The sequence below is a fragment of the Polyergus mexicanus genome, unplaced genomic scaffold, assembly GCF_030449975.1.
Source record: "Polyergus mexicanus isolate NDT 795.1 unplaced genomic scaffold, iyPolMexi1.0 SCAF_16, whole genome shotgun sequence".
NCBI classification, from domain to species: Eukaryota; Metazoa; Arthropoda; class Insecta; order Hymenoptera; family Formicidae; genus Polyergus; species Polyergus mexicanus.
In genome coordinates this window covers 3,954,302-3,972,484 of record NW_027223336.1, presented here as the reverse complement: position 1 = coordinate 3,972,484, position 18,183 = coordinate 3,954,302, and the positions used below count along the sequence as shown (strand labels likewise).

The 18,183-nt window shown below is 33.1% G+C and overlaps 5 protein-coding genes across 8 annotated transcripts; 2 read left to right on the top strand and 3 right to left on the bottom strand.

Moving 5' to 3' along the window:
* Positions 1-95: 95 nt before the first annotated feature.
* Positions 96-1,603, bottom strand: LOC138940407 (RNA exonuclease 4). The gene is made up of 4 exons (XM_070309295.1): positions 1,564-1,603; positions 1,414-1,465; positions 957-1,146; positions 96-857 (listed from the first exon to the last, which is right to left on the bottom strand). Exons 2-4 carry the CDS (start codon positions 1,428-1,430, stop codon positions 291-293), a joined length of 774 nt encoding a protein of 257 aa, XP_070165396.1. The 5' UTR covers positions 1,431-1,465; positions 1,564-1,603; the 3' UTR covers positions 96-290.
* A 195-nt stretch (positions 1,604-1,798) lies between these two features.
* LOC138940343 (neuroepithelial cell-transforming gene 1 protein) lies at positions 1,799-4,614 on the top strand. Its single transcript, XM_070309167.1, has 5 exons — positions 1,799-1,968; positions 2,251-2,495; positions 2,568-2,931; positions 3,008-3,436; positions 3,515-4,614. The coding sequence occupies exons 1-5, from the start codon at positions 1,903-1,905 to the stop codon at positions 3,950-3,952; spliced, it is 1,542 nt and encodes a 513-aa protein (XP_070165268.1). The 5' UTR covers positions 1,799-1,902; the 3' UTR covers positions 3,953-4,614.
* Positions 4,395-6,943, bottom strand: Mettl3 (methyltransferase like 3). The gene is made up of 4 exons (XM_070309161.1): positions 6,587-6,943; positions 6,302-6,497; positions 5,705-6,211; positions 4,395-5,480 (listed from the first exon to the last, which is right to left on the bottom strand). The coding sequence occupies exons 1-4, from the start codon at positions 6,738-6,740 to the stop codon at positions 4,691-4,693; spliced, it is 1,647 nt and encodes a 548-aa protein (XP_070165262.1). The 5' UTR covers positions 6,741-6,943; the 3' UTR covers positions 4,395-4,690.
* LOC138940344 (pre-rRNA-processing protein TSR2 homolog) lies at positions 6,840-9,813 on the top strand. Of its 3 annotated transcripts, none has more exons than XM_070309169.1 (4): positions 6,840-6,856; positions 7,197-7,349; positions 7,676-7,757; positions 7,831-9,813. In XM_070309169.1, the coding sequence occupies exons 2-4, from the start codon at positions 7,281-7,283 to the stop codon at positions 8,157-8,159; spliced, it is 480 nt and encodes a 159-aa protein (XP_070165270.1). In that variant the 5' UTR covers positions 6,840-6,856; positions 7,197-7,280; the 3' UTR covers positions 8,160-9,813. The 3 variants fall into 3 exon arrangements, with proteins under 3 accessions (XP_070165270.1, XP_070165271.1, XP_070165269.1); XM_070309170.1 differs by lacking the exon at positions 6,840-6,856 and adding an exon at positions 7,434-7,450 and having other exon boundaries at positions 7,071-7,349; XM_070309168.1 differs by lacking the exon at positions 6,840-6,856 and having other exon boundaries at positions 7,071-7,349.
* Positions 8,168-17,708, bottom strand: LOC138940340 (patched domain-containing protein 3). Of its 2 annotated transcripts, XM_070309159.1 has the most exons (12): positions 17,324-17,708; positions 12,489-12,735; positions 12,012-12,082; positions 11,718-11,933; positions 10,825-11,402; positions 9,977-10,600; positions 9,661-9,791; positions 9,413-9,574; positions 9,083-9,353; positions 8,721-8,842; positions 8,475-8,640; positions 8,168-8,389 (listed from the first exon to the last, which is right to left on the bottom strand). In XM_070309159.1, the coding sequence occupies exons 1-12, from the start codon at positions 17,467-17,469 to the stop codon at positions 8,364-8,366; spliced, it is 2,760 nt and encodes a 919-aa protein (XP_070165260.1). In that variant the 5' UTR covers positions 17,470-17,708; the 3' UTR covers positions 8,168-8,363. The 2 variants fall into 2 exon arrangements, with proteins under 2 accessions (XP_070165260.1, XP_070165261.1); XM_070309160.1 differs by lacking the exon at positions 17,324-17,708 and having other exon boundaries at positions 12,450-12,581.
* Positions 17,709-18,183: the final 475 nt, after the last annotated feature.

Here is an 18,183-nt window from a genome sequence, read left to right as displayed (position 1 = left end):
ACACTTAATTTTATGTACACTTAATTTTATGTACAATAAAAAATGCGTATTAATATTTTATTATCTAAAATACAATTTATTTTATTATATAGATTATAAATATATACATTACAAAGGTGTACTTAACTTATAAAGATATTTCGTGAAATCTTCACGAATCGATAATAATTAGTTGAATAAATGTAAATAAGTTACATTGTGTCGTTTTCAAATTTTGTACAAAATTTTCTTATTGGTAAATAAAAATGTGTCTCGAGATGGAAGTTCTTTTTATGAATATGAAAGATTGCTCACCAACGCCCCTTTTTCTCCGATTCCCATTTATTCTTGTACAACATATACAACTGCATTGCCGCTCTCGCGTCTTCCACAGAACTGTGTTCACCCACTTGTATTTCTCTACCTAACAATTCATGTGCAAGTTTCTTCAAACTGGGAGTATTTCCCTTTGATATTTGACGAAAGGGTTTATATTTCGAGGTATCTCGCCAATATCTTCGCGGATGCGACAAGAACAATACGTTAAGATCGTGTTTCAATGCGTGACCTACGAGAATCCGACCCTTTAACATATCTGCTACTTCCTTCTGTACAATATTAAAGTCTTCTCCATTTTGCAATTGTTCTGGTCGAATCCCACTGACTGCTGTTCTATAATCTACAACTTTCTCTCTCGGCTTAACATATTTGTCATATAAGCAAAAACCATGTTTATTTACTATCGATATCCGAGCTAATATGCTCTCTGTGCCATCACCAATTCCAACCATCTCGCAATCCATGGCAATATGTTTCGTCAAAGTTTTATTCTCTTTATTCTTGACATCATTGTATTCAGTATTCTCCTCCAATCGATTCTGCAATTGATAAAAATGTCAACAAGTATATTTACTAACATACACATATATACATGCAATATTTTGAATACTTATTGTATGTAGCAAAGTAACATGTACTTTTTTAGATTTTGAACGCCTATTATATGTGGCATGACCTTCCTCTATGTTTGGTTTGGAAAACAAGTTCTTGTACATCTCCCAATTAGATCCGGACGCTTTACGTTCGGTGCTTACGGTGCTTGGAGCAAGCTGTTTCGTCATTTTGTTCTTCTTCTTAGTTCCCATACCAGTTGATACATTGTTCATTCTAAAAAGATGTTTCCTTTTTCTTATTACTTTGATTTTATTTATTTCTAATGAGCGTTATATAAATAGCTTATAATAGATTTATATATATAATATAAAGAGAATATTAAGTGTCCACATTAATTGTTTCTCTAACCTAATCTCTCCTACATATCTTATATTTTCTCCGATACTTTCAAATTTCATACTTATATATATCTAGTGATGTATATATAAAAGCATATAAAGGAGAACGTTTCTAAAAGAAAGCACAAAAACTAATACATACGTAATATTGTTGTTCATAATTAATGGTGATAATCTTCAATATCTTCAGAAATCTTTATAGGATATATATTATAAAAATGCGCGTATAAATATAAAAGTCACTTATATGTATATACAAAACACCAATCACAGGTGGCAAACCGATTCATACCTGATTAGCGACCAAATAATGATACATATGAAAATTACATGAAACATATTATTATACCACAGATGATTATACCATAGATTTGTTCTTTATAACTGAACTTTCTGCACTAGTGTACATTAAAAATGAGACAGATATATATCTGGAAGTTAGAGAGAAAGAGAGAAGAAATACAAAAAGTGCACAAAGTTCAGTTACGAAGAATAAACTTCATGTGTACCGAAAGATGTCGCGATGAATGTCGTTTGACAACCACTTGCAGTGAAATCAAATGCGGCGCGTGTGACACGGTCGTTGCGCGTAAAATTTTAATTATTTTTTTTAAACAATTCGCGATAAACCATGAACGATGACTGCAACACAACTATCAAAGAAACGTTCCAGGAACCGCGGAAAAGGTTTTGGCTGGTGAGTCGGCATATTTTTCAACGCTTCGCGAGATGACGTCTTTCGCGGCCAATGTAACCGACATTTTAATGTCAAAATATCATTAATGTTAATGTATCCGCGTGAATTTCTCTCTTTTCAATTTCCCAGACTTTGCAATTGAAATTGTATTAACATCACACACGTCGCAGCATTCACATTTATTCGAGCTACCATTGTTCAATTTGTATACTGATCGACAATAAAATTGTTTTTGTTGAAAATAATTTAAAAATATTATTTATGTATCGTATTGTGCAATAGAGATCAAGAAAACGACCAAAGAGCGACGCGATGAGCATTAGCTCGATGGACATATCCATGGAATCTGATATAGGAAAGAAGAAAAAGCGCCGCAGGATTACAGAGGTTGCTAACAGTATATTTTCCTCTTCCATAGTAGGAAGTAAGCTGGGAAATACTCTGCACAGATCTTTCACGACCCAACCAAACTCATCGGATTTATCAATTATTGAGGATGAAGTAGATACTGGAACATTACATAGAAAGTAATTGTCTGATTCTTAAATGTCTCGGTTTAGGAAATAAATTTGTTTTTCAAAATGTATAACTAATTTCAGATTGAATAATGTTGCTGAGAGTTGCAACAACTTGACAATCAGAAGTTGGATGTTGGATATCGCACAGTCACATGGCAAAGAGCGCTTAAACAGTATATTAAGTCGAAGTGAAATTAAAAGACAAGAGGCTATCTATGAATTGTACTGTGGTGAAAATGTATTACTAAATGAACTCTATGTACTAAAAAATTTCTATTACGAACCAATGTTATCTACTGAAATTTTTACATCCGAAGAGTTATTCACCCTTTTTGGTGATCTTACAAATCTTATTGAGATACACAGTAATTTAAGGGATGAATTACTCAAACTCAGAGATAAATCTGGATTCACAAAGACTGTCGGTCCAACATTATTGAATTGGGTCAGTTTCTTTTTAACTAATGTTTTGTAAATATATATTATATATATGATATTTTATAATTTCGTTATTTTTGCAGCTATCTACGTTAAAGAAACCGTATTTGGAAAGATGCAGGACATTAGTTTGGGCGAGACATTTACTGGATGAGAAGAAATTTAGTAATAAAAGATTCCAATCATTTCTGAAAAAACGATTAGAGTTACCACATTCTGTCGACTTGTGGACTTATTTAGACGTGCCACGTTCAAGGATCGTCAAGTATCCATTATTGGTGAAGGAGATCTTAAAACATACTCCCACTAGTGATGCAGATTATTTGTTGCTGAAAGAAGCAAGTAATGTCCTTTCTGATTTGCTAAAAAATATTGATTGGATCATGGGTGATGCCGAGTGCAAGGTCGCACAATCGAAAATAAATGCAAAGATCGAATATGATCCTGACAAGTGCATCGTCAACGCCACAGAGTTAATCATTGAAGGTCAACTTAAAGACGCACGTGGAATAGTAAGTTCTGTTTTACACTTTCTTATCGATATAACATAGCAAATTCATTTAAATATGCTAACATTAATATTTTTGTAGAAATATTATTGCTTTCTTTTCGACACATGTTTCGCAATAACTCGTCCTACACGGCGTGTTAGCAAAAAGTACAATCTGTTCTTTCCCGTCATACCTAAAGAACAAATACATGTACAAACGGACGATAAAAATAACACGGAAATCGGATTTAAAGTCCGAGAACATTCTTTCATAATGGAAGATGAACATAAAAAACGGCATTGGATTGATGCATTCAATAAATTGTACTCTAGAATGAGTATTCCGGACAAAGTGTTTAACACTGACGACAAGGAGAACTTGTTGAATAACATAGAATTATCAGAGTCGAATAATCGCGTTACACGAACATCAATGTCTAGGAGAACTTCCACAAGCAGTATAAACGATAATCATTTTTCCTTTTCTATAAGGAAAAGTTTACTCAAGCAAAAGCGCAACAGTATCGGCTATATATAATGAAAGCTCATTTGCGAGCTTTTGTACTTTTGATAAGAAGCACATTCATATTAATATATTATACAAAAACGGTGAAATATTTCTAATTAGTACAAAGAAAGTTAGGGCAACAAAAATTATTCTTATTTGTGTTGTAATTTTACTTTACAAAATTTTAGCATTTTAAGTTTAAAGGAATTTTTAGTAATTACTAAAAAATTTTTAAACATGGCAGCACATTCCGTAATATGTACAATAAATGTGGTGATATAAATTTAGAGATATTTGATTTATAATTTTTGTACTCTTATATATAAAATAGTTAACATATTACATTCACAATCCTAGTTCACCTTGTGCTAAAATGAATTAATTTATATATATTGCAGAAATTGTTTTTTCTTAATTTTCAAGGAATTTAATTTACATTGATATTTTTTTTTCTACACATGAATAATTAGTTTCATTAAAGAAGAGTAGCTTACATATATGCGTAAGACATACATGCTAGATGAAGCATAGCTTAAATATAATGTAATATATACACATACACACACAAATGTTATCAACTTCAAAATATAAGATATAAATCGGTTTTCCTATATTTATAATTATGCGTTTATTTTGTATTAGCATATATTTAAATGGTAAATGGAATTTATATATATATATTTTGCAATAAATTCTAACAAAACGTGAAGTAGTTTTATTCATGTCAACAAACATTTTATAGTCATATATTGTAGAAAGAGAACAGATTTACGGTTTAGCGGGCTTCATTGAATTTCCATCGGGATAACGTTTCTTGAAGGCTTTGATAAGTTGTGGATCGATTAAATGAACACCGTCAACTTGATTACCTAGAGTGATCCAGTTGGGTTGCACATTGTGCGGCCGACCGAACAATTCGATCTTTCTTGTGCCGGGACTCATGCGTTCGATAATGCCATAAATCTCATCGGGCTTGTGGCTAGTGGCGCGAACCTCGGCGACAATCACATCGCTGTCCAACCCTCGATTGATACGAGGATTGCCCTTCATGCCAACTAGACAATGTTCTTTACCATGGTTCAGCCAATGGCCCGTCCTACCGGTCCGTATTATTCTTTGCAGCTGATTGGTTTTCACCCAAATGATCTCATCAACCCTCTCGTAGCCCCATAACTGTAAACATTCTCTTCCCAGTTCCATGGCTCTGCCAGTTACCCATAAAAACAAGAGTCCTTCATCCTGAAGCGCCGGAATTCCCAATTGTCTCATCTCGTCATCTGACATAGTGCCATAAGGTAATTCCATATGAATATCCCATGGTGGATCAGCCATGATTACAGCAAACTTGCCAAGAACTGTCATATCAAGGTAACGTAAATCACATTGAATCCACTGTGGTGGATACAGAGTCAATTCGCTGCCTACATTGCTGCTTGTACCGCTACCGTTCTTGTTATCCAAGTTCAATATCTTGTTGGGTGCGCTATTGTTTAGACTATCAGAGTCATTGATTTCCTTTGGTTGAGCCGTGGGACTATCCACCTCATAGTGGACATATCTGTATAAAATAAAAAAGTGATAGAAAAACTTAACTTTAAATTCTCTCTCCTTCTGATTTAAAATATAAAGATATTCAAAGAGATACATTGCACGGTCTAGCTAATATTTAAGTTTATAAAATCTGTAGATTAATAAACGTCATATGATATTTATTTGCATGAAAAATGGATAGATTTTATCATGTATGGATTTGATAGATTATAATACTTCTTGGATTCTCACTTGCAAGTGTCCATGTGGAAGCAGGTATTTAGAAAGCTACAGTCCCCTAAGGATTCGTCTGTGTGGCTTTGTATGATCTTTTTAAAATGCAGCTTTTTGCACTTCTCTGCAAATCCCGGACCGCCGTTCAATTTTGCACAATCAACTCTTGTACCATGCGGACAGAACTCCATGACTTGAGCGCCTCCCTGAGAGCGAAATCGTTCAGCCAGCGATTTCTCTTTCGAAGTTTGCTTTGACAATAAGTCCAAGATCTGTTCGCCGACCTTTTTACTCTCCTTTTCTCTGATAGTTGGCATCGAAATTAAGGACATGATGTCTTCAGTATTCTTCTTTTCTATCTTTGCTTGCTTTTCTGGAGGTACATGGTCATTTGGATCGGACGCGGACGTTTCTACGCTTTCGGGATTCTCTGTGTCATCAGATTGGGATTGACACGACGATTGGGATTCTGTTACAGATAACACTGTATACCCGAACACTCCATTCTCTGTGACTTCTTTGATTCTAAAAATATGTATAATGTATTCTTCATATTAAATAAATTACAGACTAGGATTATATATTGCATTAAACAACGTATAAATTGTTACTAACTTGATTATATCTTGAGCAGCCAATTTCTCTAGGATCTTGTGAATGTCGGTGGAAGATACATCTGCATTGAGATTTTTTCGTAGTTGATCTATCAAGTCTGCAGACGTTATCGGTAAATTAGGCAAGCATTCATGCAAGATGCAAAGTACATCTCTCTCATATTCGCTGTAATCAGAGCGTGAAGATGCATTAGCATCTGCAACAAATTTATATATTAAAATCGAATAAATTCTTCTTCTCTGGAATGAAATTGGTATTTGTAATGTAATTGGTATTTTTCAATACCAAGACACGCTGATTCCGTTGTCAAGGTGGATGAAACCGGCGTTGATGTGAGCGTATATAATTCATGCCGTTCGCGTTTCCTCTTCTGTAACTTCTCGCGATAGCTGTTCCTCTTTATTTTGATCGCTTGTATCTCCTCAAATGCATCCGACATGATTTACGTAGATTGTATATAAAAACATACTTTAAATAATACGCGGACAAAGCAATTGTAACTTTGTCAATAAGACGGAGTTGAAGGTTAAACGGAGTAGAAGATTTGGTTCTTCGGTTTTTCTAATTTCTTATCAATTAGATTATTATTATCAGTTAACGTAATATTATACTTGTTTTATCATTTTTTAATATTTCACATATGTTAATATTTATATTTAACTGTCATATTATGCTCTTGCATATGTATACACATACATATACATATATGCACAATACTAACAATACTAACCTAGCTTTATTTGACTTTTATGTATTTCGTAAAGCTAGATTAACTTTTAGCACGTGTATAAGTAGCATATTATGCGTGTACAATTTTTAACAGCGATTATTTTTAACTCTTTATCATATAATCGATTTTTATTTGCTCATATCAACTCATATTTGTGTCTGATAGAATCGGAAAGCAAGTTGCCCTGTGGCCTGTGGCTCATGTATTCTGTATCCTGGTGTATTTAAGTAAATGTAAATTAACCTCCAAATGGAAGACACTAAATCATTTTTCCTATCAGTTACTCAACGTATATTTAGTAACTGGACAGCTTTAAAGGTGAGCTCATGTAATTTTTGTAGTCTCATATTAACAGGAGCAAACAAATTTTTTTGTATTAAAAACAGAGTCTTTTTGTTTTAGTTGCAACCTTTTATGCGGTATTTATTTCTGTTCATTCTCTCATTATAAATAATTTTATTCATTCTCTTATTATAATAATTAAATTTAAATATAAAATTCTTTGATTTTAAGAAGTAAATTTTTTAAAGAAATGTATAGAGAGCAATCTTATTACTTTATTTATTTCAAGTATAAAAAATATATCGCACAATATAGCTAGAGAATAAGGTTCTATAATCTTATAAAATTTTATCCATTTTTAGTTGGCGGTAGAACATGGTATGGGTTCAATAGAAAAAGCAATAGAATTTTGTCCATATACAACAGAAGTATTTTATATGAATGGTTAGTTGTTTTTACTATTTCTTATTACACAAAAGTGACATTATAAATTATATTTCATTATACTTTCCTATAGAGGGATTGACCAGCGACCAGATTGCTGCCGAATTAGAAGACTATATGGATGAACAACTTAACACAATACTGGAAGATAATAGCACTGTACAAGTAGCAGAGGAATTATTAAGGTTTTATCGATATTGCATAGAGGGCAATGAATCTACAGCAAAAACGGAACTTGAAAAATTACCACCGCTACAGTCTTGGCTTATTTGTGATCGACCTATTCGATCTACTCGTCCTCTGCCAGTACAACAGGATAGCAGCTCGGATGAAGATATGGATGTGGATAAAAATCAACAAGACAATGGATGGACAGTAGTTACAAACAGACGAAGCAGATAACTCCCAACTTGTATAAAAGATATCTTTATTTAGCGCTTTTCTTCTCGTGTGTATGTGTATATATATATATATATATATATATATGTATACATATATTTCAACTTAACATGTGCGCACTCGTTCCACAATCATACGAATTCCAGCACTATAAAATAACCTAAAAAAATGTTTTACCTAAGCAGCCTTCTGAAGCATTGTTAAATATCATTTAGTAAGACCGTCTTCTATATCTGCAAAAGAAAAATAAAAATCTATTTTCGTTCTTAAAAAAAAATATATACACTTAATAATATACTAATATTCTTAAAATATTACCTTTTTCGTTTTGGGACAGACGGACGGTAAAATAACCGTTTTGATATATATCTTGATCCCTTTTCGTGCTAGCTTGCCTTCTCTCGCCGGGTCCCGCCAAACTCAATATCACTGGTAGAAATAGCAATCCGTGAAACAAACCAAACAGCACTACTGATGTGAATAGCTGAAACAGATACAAGATTATCATATTTCAGTTTATTTCGCGACAATTGTATTTTTAATAGAGAGCACTATGATTTATACCCTGAAGAAAGTCATGAAAACGTAAGCTTGGCTGAAACCTAGCAAAACGAAGGCGAAGAATGTGCTCAGGCCACCATTCAATACTGCCGGTCCGATAACGTTGAGCGTTGTTAATGCTCGTTCTGTGAGATAAGAAATAATATTAGAGTTCTCAATCTCTCTAATAGACATTATTCAACATTATATATAATCCTCTTTATAAAAAATATCAATCTTATCCAGTGTTAAAAAATTTAAATAATATCTACTTAGCAATAAATTTTTGATCATATAATCTTTAATTAACTTATATAATAATTTTTATTTTAATTATTTTTTTTTATTCTCAATATATATACATTTCTAATGTGATTACTAGTAACCTTGTTTGCTGCCGCTCGAGCGTATGAATTCCAGTCCGATATGTGCGGCATAATCAACTGCCAATCCTGCACAAAGCAGGATCATAATAGTCGACGAGATTTCAACGGTCAATCCCAGGAAGTACATCGAACCCAGGAGGTCGATAAGTGTGAATAACACGCAACACATTACCCAAAACGACGTCAATAAATTTCTGAGTAGCACCAATGTTACTATTCCCACCGCCATTATCTCCAGGCTCAAGTTTCTAATTAACTCTTCACCGATGATCTGCGCAAATTGATTAATGAACGACATATTTAATCGATGAGATAAAAAATTTCATTTACCCTGTTCGATGCCCATGTTATGTAATCTAACGAGTAAATCGCGATGTGTTCGTATCCCTGAGTAAAGTTCACGCTTTTCACGGCGTCTCTTAATGATTGCATAGCCTTTATTTGATCGAATGTCGTGCTTATGGGGATATGTTGCACTGGAATCTGCGACGTCTGAAATCGTCATGCAATTTCCCGTGTGAGAAAAAAATGTTTCGCACTTGCAGGCGTATAAAACCTATCGTCCTTTTTTTACGTACTGTGATGTTATAGTCATTGAACGGCAATTTGTTAAATTTCATATCCTGGATGTATGCTTGGCCCTTTACCGTAAACAGGAGATATTCCGTGAGAGTATTGTAATATTCATCTTTATCCTCAATATATTGTACTGATGAAAGATAATATGTTATATTAATAAACAGCATATTTATTATAAGTATTGTATATACGCTATATTTTACTATGGCAAAATTTATAGTTTCTTCTCGCATGATTATATCCTTCCTTATTTTGTGATTTTGATAGTTAGATCGCATTTTACGTTATCATTTTACTATGCGTCAATCAAATTACCTTTGTCGGTAGTTTCCAACCATTCTTCGTACGCCATGAACCATGGATCGAGGGTGCGATTGTTGACATACGGATTTTGTTTGAGAATGTTCACCAGCTGAAACAGCGCTTGACGATCTTCGTAATAGTCCACGCCCGTCAAATATATGTTAACATGTTTACCATACTTGGGAAAATGTTCCTTCAATTTATTGTGAAACTGTATAGGGTAAGATTCCTGATTCAGGTACGCGAGCGGATCAAAATTCTGGCTCAACTGAAATATCGCCCATATGTTGAGGCACAACAAGGAAACGGTAAGTAATAGGATGATCGTTTTCACGGACGTTTTCATCACACAAGGTCCAACGTACTTCTCGAAGATGAGCCGCTGAAAGTTCCGTTTACTGCATTCGTTCAGTCGCCAATTGGGACACGGCTGGCAACAATAACCATCCCTTTTCGCTGCCAATCGTCTCTCATCGTACACCAGACAGCTAACGAAGAATGTGATCTCGTAGATGTAAAGAAATAATATGCCCATCGCGGCGAACATGCAAAAGGATCTCAAAAATGGCATCACCGTCGTCATGCCGATAGCGAAAGCCACCATGTTGGTCAAAGATGTCACGGTGATGGACATACCTGCGAATGTGAGCAAAAGTATCAAATGAATTGTATATGAGATATCCTATTTTAATTTTAATGATGGATTCTATTAGCGCATTTGAGCACATAAGCCTGTATAAGCTTTTCGTATTTTTAATCTCTATACGTTTTCAAATTATTTGAGCATATATTTTTACAGACGATAACGCATATTATTTCTGTCCTCTTTAACGCTGAGCTTGCCAAATACTTCGTCATACCTGATACTTGAATACATTTTGCGATACGGGTGGATATGTTCGAGGATTTGTCCGTTTCCGATATAGTCTCGAGGCTCTGCATGATAACGAACATGTCATCGACGCCGATGCCGAGCAATAGGAATGGCAGAATCGGATGCACCGGTCCGTAGAAAAATCCCATGTAGTAACACATCCCGTAGGATGAAAGGAGAGCCTGACCGACTACGGAGATGCCCATGAAAGAAAGGTATATCCGTTGTTGCAGCGCGTTGCACCGACCAATCATCACGATCACGTAGATCGTAATCAGCGACATGCCGCAAAACAACACTGTCATATTGCTGTTGATCACCTGGTGCAGCATATCTTGATAGCTGCGCAGCGTCACCGCGTAGATCTCCATACCCGGCGGTAGGGTACGATTCCAATGTAATATTCTCTCGATGAACTCAATCTCCCACTCCGGTGAGTGCGGATTACTTTTCTTCAGCAACCAGTACATTAATGTTGCCTTCGCGCTCTTCACGGTCCCGTTCGCGTCGTACTCGACACCCGCCAATAATGGCGCGATATTGGAGAGTATGTCTTTAGTATTCCTGCATAGAGTGAATTAATATATGAGAAATAAATAAAAAGATTGTATTTGTGTGTTCTTACATTAACTATGTAGCGTATTTCATCAAAATAAAATTTACAAAAGTACGAAATATATAATTGAATCGATATTGAAAGAATAATTGTACGAAAATAAGGACTTTTATTAAGATATGGAACATTATTTTTTCATGAAAATATAAGAGACATTAATTTACAATATACTATAAATTATATTAAATTTTATCTCAAAGTTTTGAGCGATCCAAACGCATCAATTTCGTCATGTAAAATTTCATGTAAAAAGAGGAACTCACTTATTTTGCAAAGTCATGGTAACGTCATTCAGTATCTCTGTCTTCGTTAAATTATCAATCTTCTTTTTACCATCCTTCTGCCATAATTTCAAGAGCGATTTATGAATACAAGGCTCTTTTGTCATTGTACTATTTATAATAGGTAAATATTCTTCGGGAAACTCGGATTTATCCATAGTTTCCCATTTATCGTCTTCTTGGAACCATGTAAAATACCTGTAATATAATGCAAATGTTTCAGTAAATTAATCCGAAATAATCTTCGTACTTCCAGATATGTAAAAAAATACTTACCCAGCGCATACATCTTCCCAAGTGTTATTCTTTACGATTATGCTTTTCACATCTTTCTCGATGTCTCGAATCTACAATTAAGTAAGCAATCATTATGATCAAAATATGATCGAAACAATATACATACTTTATAACGTGTCTTTATCAAGAATGTCTATTCTAAAAAAATATATTTAAATAAATATTTAAAAAATACATGTATACAAACGGAAGGGTCATAAGTATCAATATTAATTAGATTAACTATATATGTATCTTACATAAAAAACGATTTTGATGTAATACAGCTAATCTTATTTTAAAAAACATATATACAAAGAGACGATCCTTTAATGGCAAATAAGATTGCAGACTATGCTTTGTGAAAATTTTATAAATAAATTTGATAATAATTGGTTTAACTACGCGAGAGAATTGTGCATTAATGTTGAAAAGAACCTTCGTTGATACTCGTATAATTCATGATCGCCTATGTACCGATCGCAGCACTTCAGGCTCCAGCACGTTGGGGGCAACGATGATGATGCTTTCGTGCCTGAGATCGTCCCGAAAGTGCTCGTTTACCCAGGTAGCATCCTTGCGAATCACAGAATCCATCGGTACGTAGAGTTCAATTTCGTCAATCTCCTCCTTCCAGAGTAACAATCCCAAGCCACAAACGAGATTTAGACAAAGAGATATGATTAGCCAAAGCCATGGCTTTGTGGCTATACTAAATCCGATCCTGAAGAAGAGACACGAAAACAAAGATAACAAAAAAATTAGAAGATAAAATTAAATAAAAAGTATAATATATAATAAATAATATAATAATAAATATAAACTAATTTATCCATATTAAATGTAAATAAAAATTATATATTGTATATATAAAAAAATGAGAGAATATCTAAATAAATAAAAATTAATTCGATAAAGCATCCAGTTTGGCACATTCGTCAAAAAGATTGAATGCAACGCCAGCTCCAGACAACTTATATTAAATTATATAAATTCAATCTATGATCATATATATGATCGTGAGAGACAATGGTAATCGATAAGCTGAGATCAAGGCCAATGATCTCCGAATCAAATAAGACAGAAACAAAAATACAATTGTCCCATTGTCAGGATTGATATATTAGCAATGTATAATTCAACGATATTTTGTTATTTCTGCTAAAATACAATAATGTATGTATTATATATGCGCTGTTTGTGTGTTCCTGGCTTGTTAGCTTTTTTTTTCAATAATTATAAAAAGACGAGTATATATTTTTATTAGTATAAATTTTTAGTATATATAATAATACTTTATTTAACTTCAGCCATATAGCCAAGAAGTGGACTTGGTTTACAAATTCTCCTTATCCACACATACCTCACGTAATTCTTAGTATATATATTTTATAGTATAAAACTTATACTTCAGCATATATATTTTATACGAGTATATATATATTTTTTTATTAGTAAAAATATATATACATATATTTAGGTAAAAGTTGACAAAATCTTACACAGCACGGGTACAAACCGTGTATTTTATAGTTTTATTTTATAGTAAGTAAAGTAACGGCTATAAGGAATTCGTAAACATTGTACTTATTTTGAAATTCTTAGCAAAACAAAATGGTAATCCCGAAGCGTACTGACAATGACACAGTAACAAACAGATGTAAACGAAAGAAATATAAATATAGATACACATATAGATTTCGTTATATATAACGAAAAGATGATCCAAATAAATACGAAAATTATGATATTTCGCATATCTCAGGAATTAAAAGAGACCGTCACAAAATTCAAGCGTTTATTACTTATTATTAGGAATGTGCCTTTTATAATATATGTCAAAAGAAAAATGGTTCGAGCTGTGTGAAATTTTTGTCACCCTTTACCCGTATTTATAATAATTGATCAAAAATTCTAATTAAATTATGTCAAATTTATATATATTAGGTTGAAAGGAAAATTCGTACCGTTTTTTCATTCTTCATCTATTAGCAATACACGGAACGAACTTTCCGTTCAACCTAATAGATATTGATAGATTTATATAGATATTATATTTCCATTAATTTTCGAAAAATATTTTTCAAACCTTTTAAAATTATAGACTTTAAAAAACTTTCAGAGACTTTGAAATCTGTTTCTAGTTATGTGGCTAATTACTAATTAGATGCATTCAAGATAATTTCAGGGTCACACGCAAACAGATTTTCTCGGGATGAGACTTAACTTCTATCTTAGCAAGTCAGCTATCATTCAAGCCATTTAAACTATTAATTAACCGTTAAGTAGAGACGAAGAAAAAATATTTTTTGCACGAGAGTCAATAAAGTTGTTTAAATTGTTTTGCATTACTTTATAAATGAGATCTTTGATGTTCTAGACACGCAACACAAAAAAATAGAACTTCGCACAAGATCTCGAAGAGTTATGTAAGGCGATATATGTTGAAAATTAACAGTTTCAGTAATGCTTGTCAGTTTCAATAAACGCAAATGTGCCGCATAATACAAAGAAAAAGATGAGAACACATAATGAGATATATAAAAATTTACAATATTAAAGAAGAATACTTGATAAGTATTTATGACGATAGATTATTAGAAAGTGGAATTATGTATGTACATATTGAGGACAGTTGTTAAGACAATAATACTGCAGTACATCTTCATAAATACAAAAAATTTACAAATTAGCTTTTGAAAAAAAAACAAACGCAGAAACGATCTATATAAAAACTAATAAAGCTTAAAATTCCATAAAATAATATTGTTTAGAAACATTTTTGTATGTATATAAAAATTGTTATTTGTATATTCTTATACAATCCCCTTGCCCATTTAATTATATTTCTTCTCACATTTAAGATTTTGTAATCATGTACCTATACAATTTTTACTACACGTGCACAATTTTAGCACTTTATTGCTCAATAATATTCCTATTAGGGATTCGAGAATTATAGTAACATATTATCAGATTTCGAAAAGTTAAGTTCTAAAGAAATGATTAAAGAATTCTTACGAAATTTTTCACAAAATAATTTATTTAATGGAACTTTATTCCCGTGGAATTTATTTGATTGGAAATGAAGAACGTGAATGATCAAGTGCAGCGATCTTGCTGTAGCATTGCGAAAATTGGATGAAACCAACTTACTAACCTAGTAACAGTTAATATACGGTGACTACCATCTTTCCATTTGAGACTGATTATCTCGATGACTCGAGAAAGAGTAATACTTGTAATAATGTGGAAAAGCATTTGAGTCTTTGACAGTTGCATATAATCATAATATATTACACATAATTTGCAAATTGAAATAATTTTTCTGGCGCTTTTTAAATATAATGAAATAATGATATATTCAGATAAATGATAAAAAAGAGAGAGAAAGAATTATATCAAGTTATAATTATAAGATATTAAGACAATATCGCGCACGATATTGTGTTATACATATATCAATATCATTGTAATATAATAAAACTTAATTGTGTAATGTAATTAAATTATAAATTATAAATAAATTTATAAATATACATAAATAAATATACATGATTTAATTATACAAGATTTCAAAAATATTTTGCAAACAAATACTTTTGCAGCCAATTTATTCTTTGTTTTTTAGATTTTCTTCAAATCACAAATTGATAATGATAAGAAATCGGGATTGCACTTGATCATTTTAAAGATCGATAACACAGCAGATATACATATAAACGCATCATCGTAAATATTTATCGACATATTTGTATTTATTTACGATAATAGCGCGTACAATTTTATTGTATTATATATAATTATTTGGCAATTTGATCGTCTCTTTTTTTTCTATTTTGGATATAAAATATATTTTTTTATTGCGTTATTACGATGCATGTAAAATGCAAATTTGCAAATTGTATACCGTATATATTATCAGAAGTGCGTTCAAAATATATAATTTCTTCCATATCATTTCGTAGTATTGAGTTATTAAAGATCTATCAATCATTTTTTGCATAATCAGGTATAATATTGCATCGCACTATAGACAAGATGCAATGAGCAATAATCAAAAAAATTTTCGTGGAACGAAAGTGAAACCTTTGACTTTATCAAGGTTCTTTCGTTTCTTCTCGAAGGTTCCTTTAATCCAATTCAAACCTCGTCTATCTCATGGACTGTTTGCCCTCTGTTAATCTACTATAAATAAAGAAAGACAATACATATATATATGGAAACAAATATATACGCATATGCAAATTAGTGTTTGCATTATGCAAACTCCACGCTGATTATAATTAATTCTACACTGCAACAACACTAATTGATATTGATTCATTAAATGTCTTTTCTCGAAGAAAACACGATAAGAAAAATATTAGATCATCAGAATGCTTGCAGCACACAAATAATGCAAGATTTATAAAATTATAGGTAGATAGATAGCCATTTCTCATAGTGTATAATTTAAGAGATTAAAAAAATGTTCTTCTCCTTTCTCTGTGCGTATTATATAAAGCGCACACACACAAGGAACTCTATAATATAAAAAAAGTTCTCTTATCCGGGACGATGTATCTATTTGACTGGCGAGACGTCATTTATCATTCATGAATTCTTCTACCGAGCTGAAGAATTGATCTCCTTAGCAAAGTTTGCAATTTTCAACATTAAATATCTTCTTGTCTAATAAATTTTCAAATTATTATATAAATATTTTAACATAAAATTTACTTGAAATTATAAATGTGCACAAAGATTCTACTATTATTCTCCCCCTCAGTCTCTCTCTCTCTCTCTCTCTCTCTCTCTCTCTCTCTCTCTCTCTCTCTCTCTCTCTCTCTCTTCTCTTCTCTTTGCTTCTACTGTATTTAAACTTTCCTAGTATTCTAGTTTGTTCATTCTTCCTCTGAAACAAAGAGAGAGAGAACCTTGAATATATATTTCATTGAATCTACAAATAACGAACGCAAACGAACAGTCCACGCTGGTACATTCAATCCAGAATTCTTTTCAAAATTGCCCTTCTTAGTACCGTTATACACAGTCTCTGAACTTTTGAAACGGAATAAATTATTATAGGCACATCGAAGGAGAGAAACGAAGGGATTAAAGATTAAGAACTAAAGAGAATAGATCTCCCAAACTCGACTCTCTGTAAACAAACGTGGAGAGCGATAAACAATACATTCCTGCCTACGAACGGTAGTTAGGGATCGAGCGATGGGGTGCGGGGAACCCTTTTCCCCAACCGCGCTATTGCGAGCTTGCGGGGCGAAGGGGGGAAAAGGGAGACACGACTATGCGTACTTCCGCACACTCACCGGTAAAATATTCGATCGGCGTTCAAGTGAAAGTCGAGCAGCAACTCCTTGCAGCGGTTCCACGTGACGATGGTCGTTCCACTCCGTTTGTTGTCAGCTGTGGATGTAGCTGTCGTCGATCGGCCGCCGTCATCGCACGTCTCCATTTCGGCGACACTCACTACCCGCGTCCGACCGTTGACTGACGTTCTCGCGGTCGCTCTTTGTGTTGCCGACTGACTGACTGACTGACTGGCTAACTCGCTCCCGAGCGAGCTAGAGCAGTAGTGTCGAATGTCGAATGAATCCGCCGGGATTGAACGGCGGGATTATACGCCGTGCAAGTACATCTCTGTCGGTGTTTTGCGATTAATGATACCTTTTCGTCGATATTTCATTTATATTTACAAGTTGTGTATAATGCGATATTTTTTTAAATATCCGTCCCACGCTTCTATAATTATTACTAGCGATATATATTCTTTGTTGACTTTTGAGGTAATCTCTCGAAATCTATCTGTATATAGGAATCACAGATTTACGTAATTCTCGGAAAGATGTCTTATTTGGACGCTCTTGTTTTTCCTTCGTCTGGTCATGAATATACTCGAACAGAGTTTCTGAAACAAATGGAAGGTTTCGATTTAGTTCCAATGACACAAACATACACACACATATCGCAGGGTCAAACACCAATATACATATATAAAGCTATTCTCGACAGCCGTTAGACTCCAAAAGTAACCGATGTCTAGTTCTCTATTGTCATTATTACTTAATAGCTGATTTACACATGCAGACACAGTGGCTCATTTCGCGCTTAAGCGACATAAAATCCGAGAGAGTATTGTACTCAAAAATCATTATTTGTGATCGTTACA

Coding starts and splice junctions, on each gene's coding strand:
- Mettl3 (XM_070309161.1), bottom strand. CDS start 6,740: ATGTCGGATGCATTTGAGGAGATACAAGCGATCAAAATAAAGAGGAAC. Junction 6,498..6,586: donor AACGGAATCAGCGTGTCTTG/GTATTGAAAAAT, acceptor AATTTGTTGCAG/ATGCTAATGCATCTTCACGC. Junction 5,481..5,704: donor TTCCACATGGACACTTGCAA/GTGAGAATCCAA, acceptor TATTTTATACAG/ATATGTCCACTATGAGGTGG.
- LOC138940340 (XM_070309159.1), bottom strand. CDS start 17,469: ATGGAGACGTGCGATGACGGCGGCCGATCGACGACAGCTACATCCACA. Junction 10,601..10,824: donor AAAATGTATTCAAGTATCAG/GTATGACGAAGT, acceptor TCACATTCGCAG/GTATGTCCATCACCGTGACA. Junction 9,575..9,660: donor TCAATGACTATAACATCACA/GTACGTAAAAAA, acceptor TGACGATTTCAG/ACGTCGCAGATTCCAGTGCA.
- LOC138940343 (XM_070309167.1), top strand. CDS start 1,903: ATGAACGATGACTGCAACACAACTATCAAAGAAACGTTCCAGGAACCG. Junction 1,969..2,250: donor CGCGGAAAAGGTTTTGGCTG/GTGAGTCGGCAT, acceptor ATTGTGCAATAG/AGATCAAGAAAACGACCAAA. Junction 3,437..3,514: donor TTAAAGACGCACGTGGAATA/GTAAGTTCTGTT, acceptor ATATTTTTGTAG/AAATATTATTGCTTTCTTTT.
- LOC138940344 (XM_070309169.1), top strand. CDS start 7,281: ATGGAAGACACTAAATCATTTTTCCTATCAGTTACTCAACGTATATTT. Junction 7,350..7,675: donor GTAACTGGACAGCTTTAAAG/GTGAGCTCATGT, acceptor ATCCATTTTTAG/TTGGCGGTAGAACATGGTAT. Junction 7,758..7,830: donor AGAAGTATTTTATATGAATG/GTTAGTTGTTTT, acceptor ACTTTCCTATAG/AGGGATTGACCAGCGACCAG.
- LOC138940407 (XM_070309295.1), bottom strand. Junction 858..956: donor GGCGTTCAAAATCTAAAAAA/GTACATGTTACT, acceptor TATCAATTGCAG/AATCGATTGGAGGAGAATAC.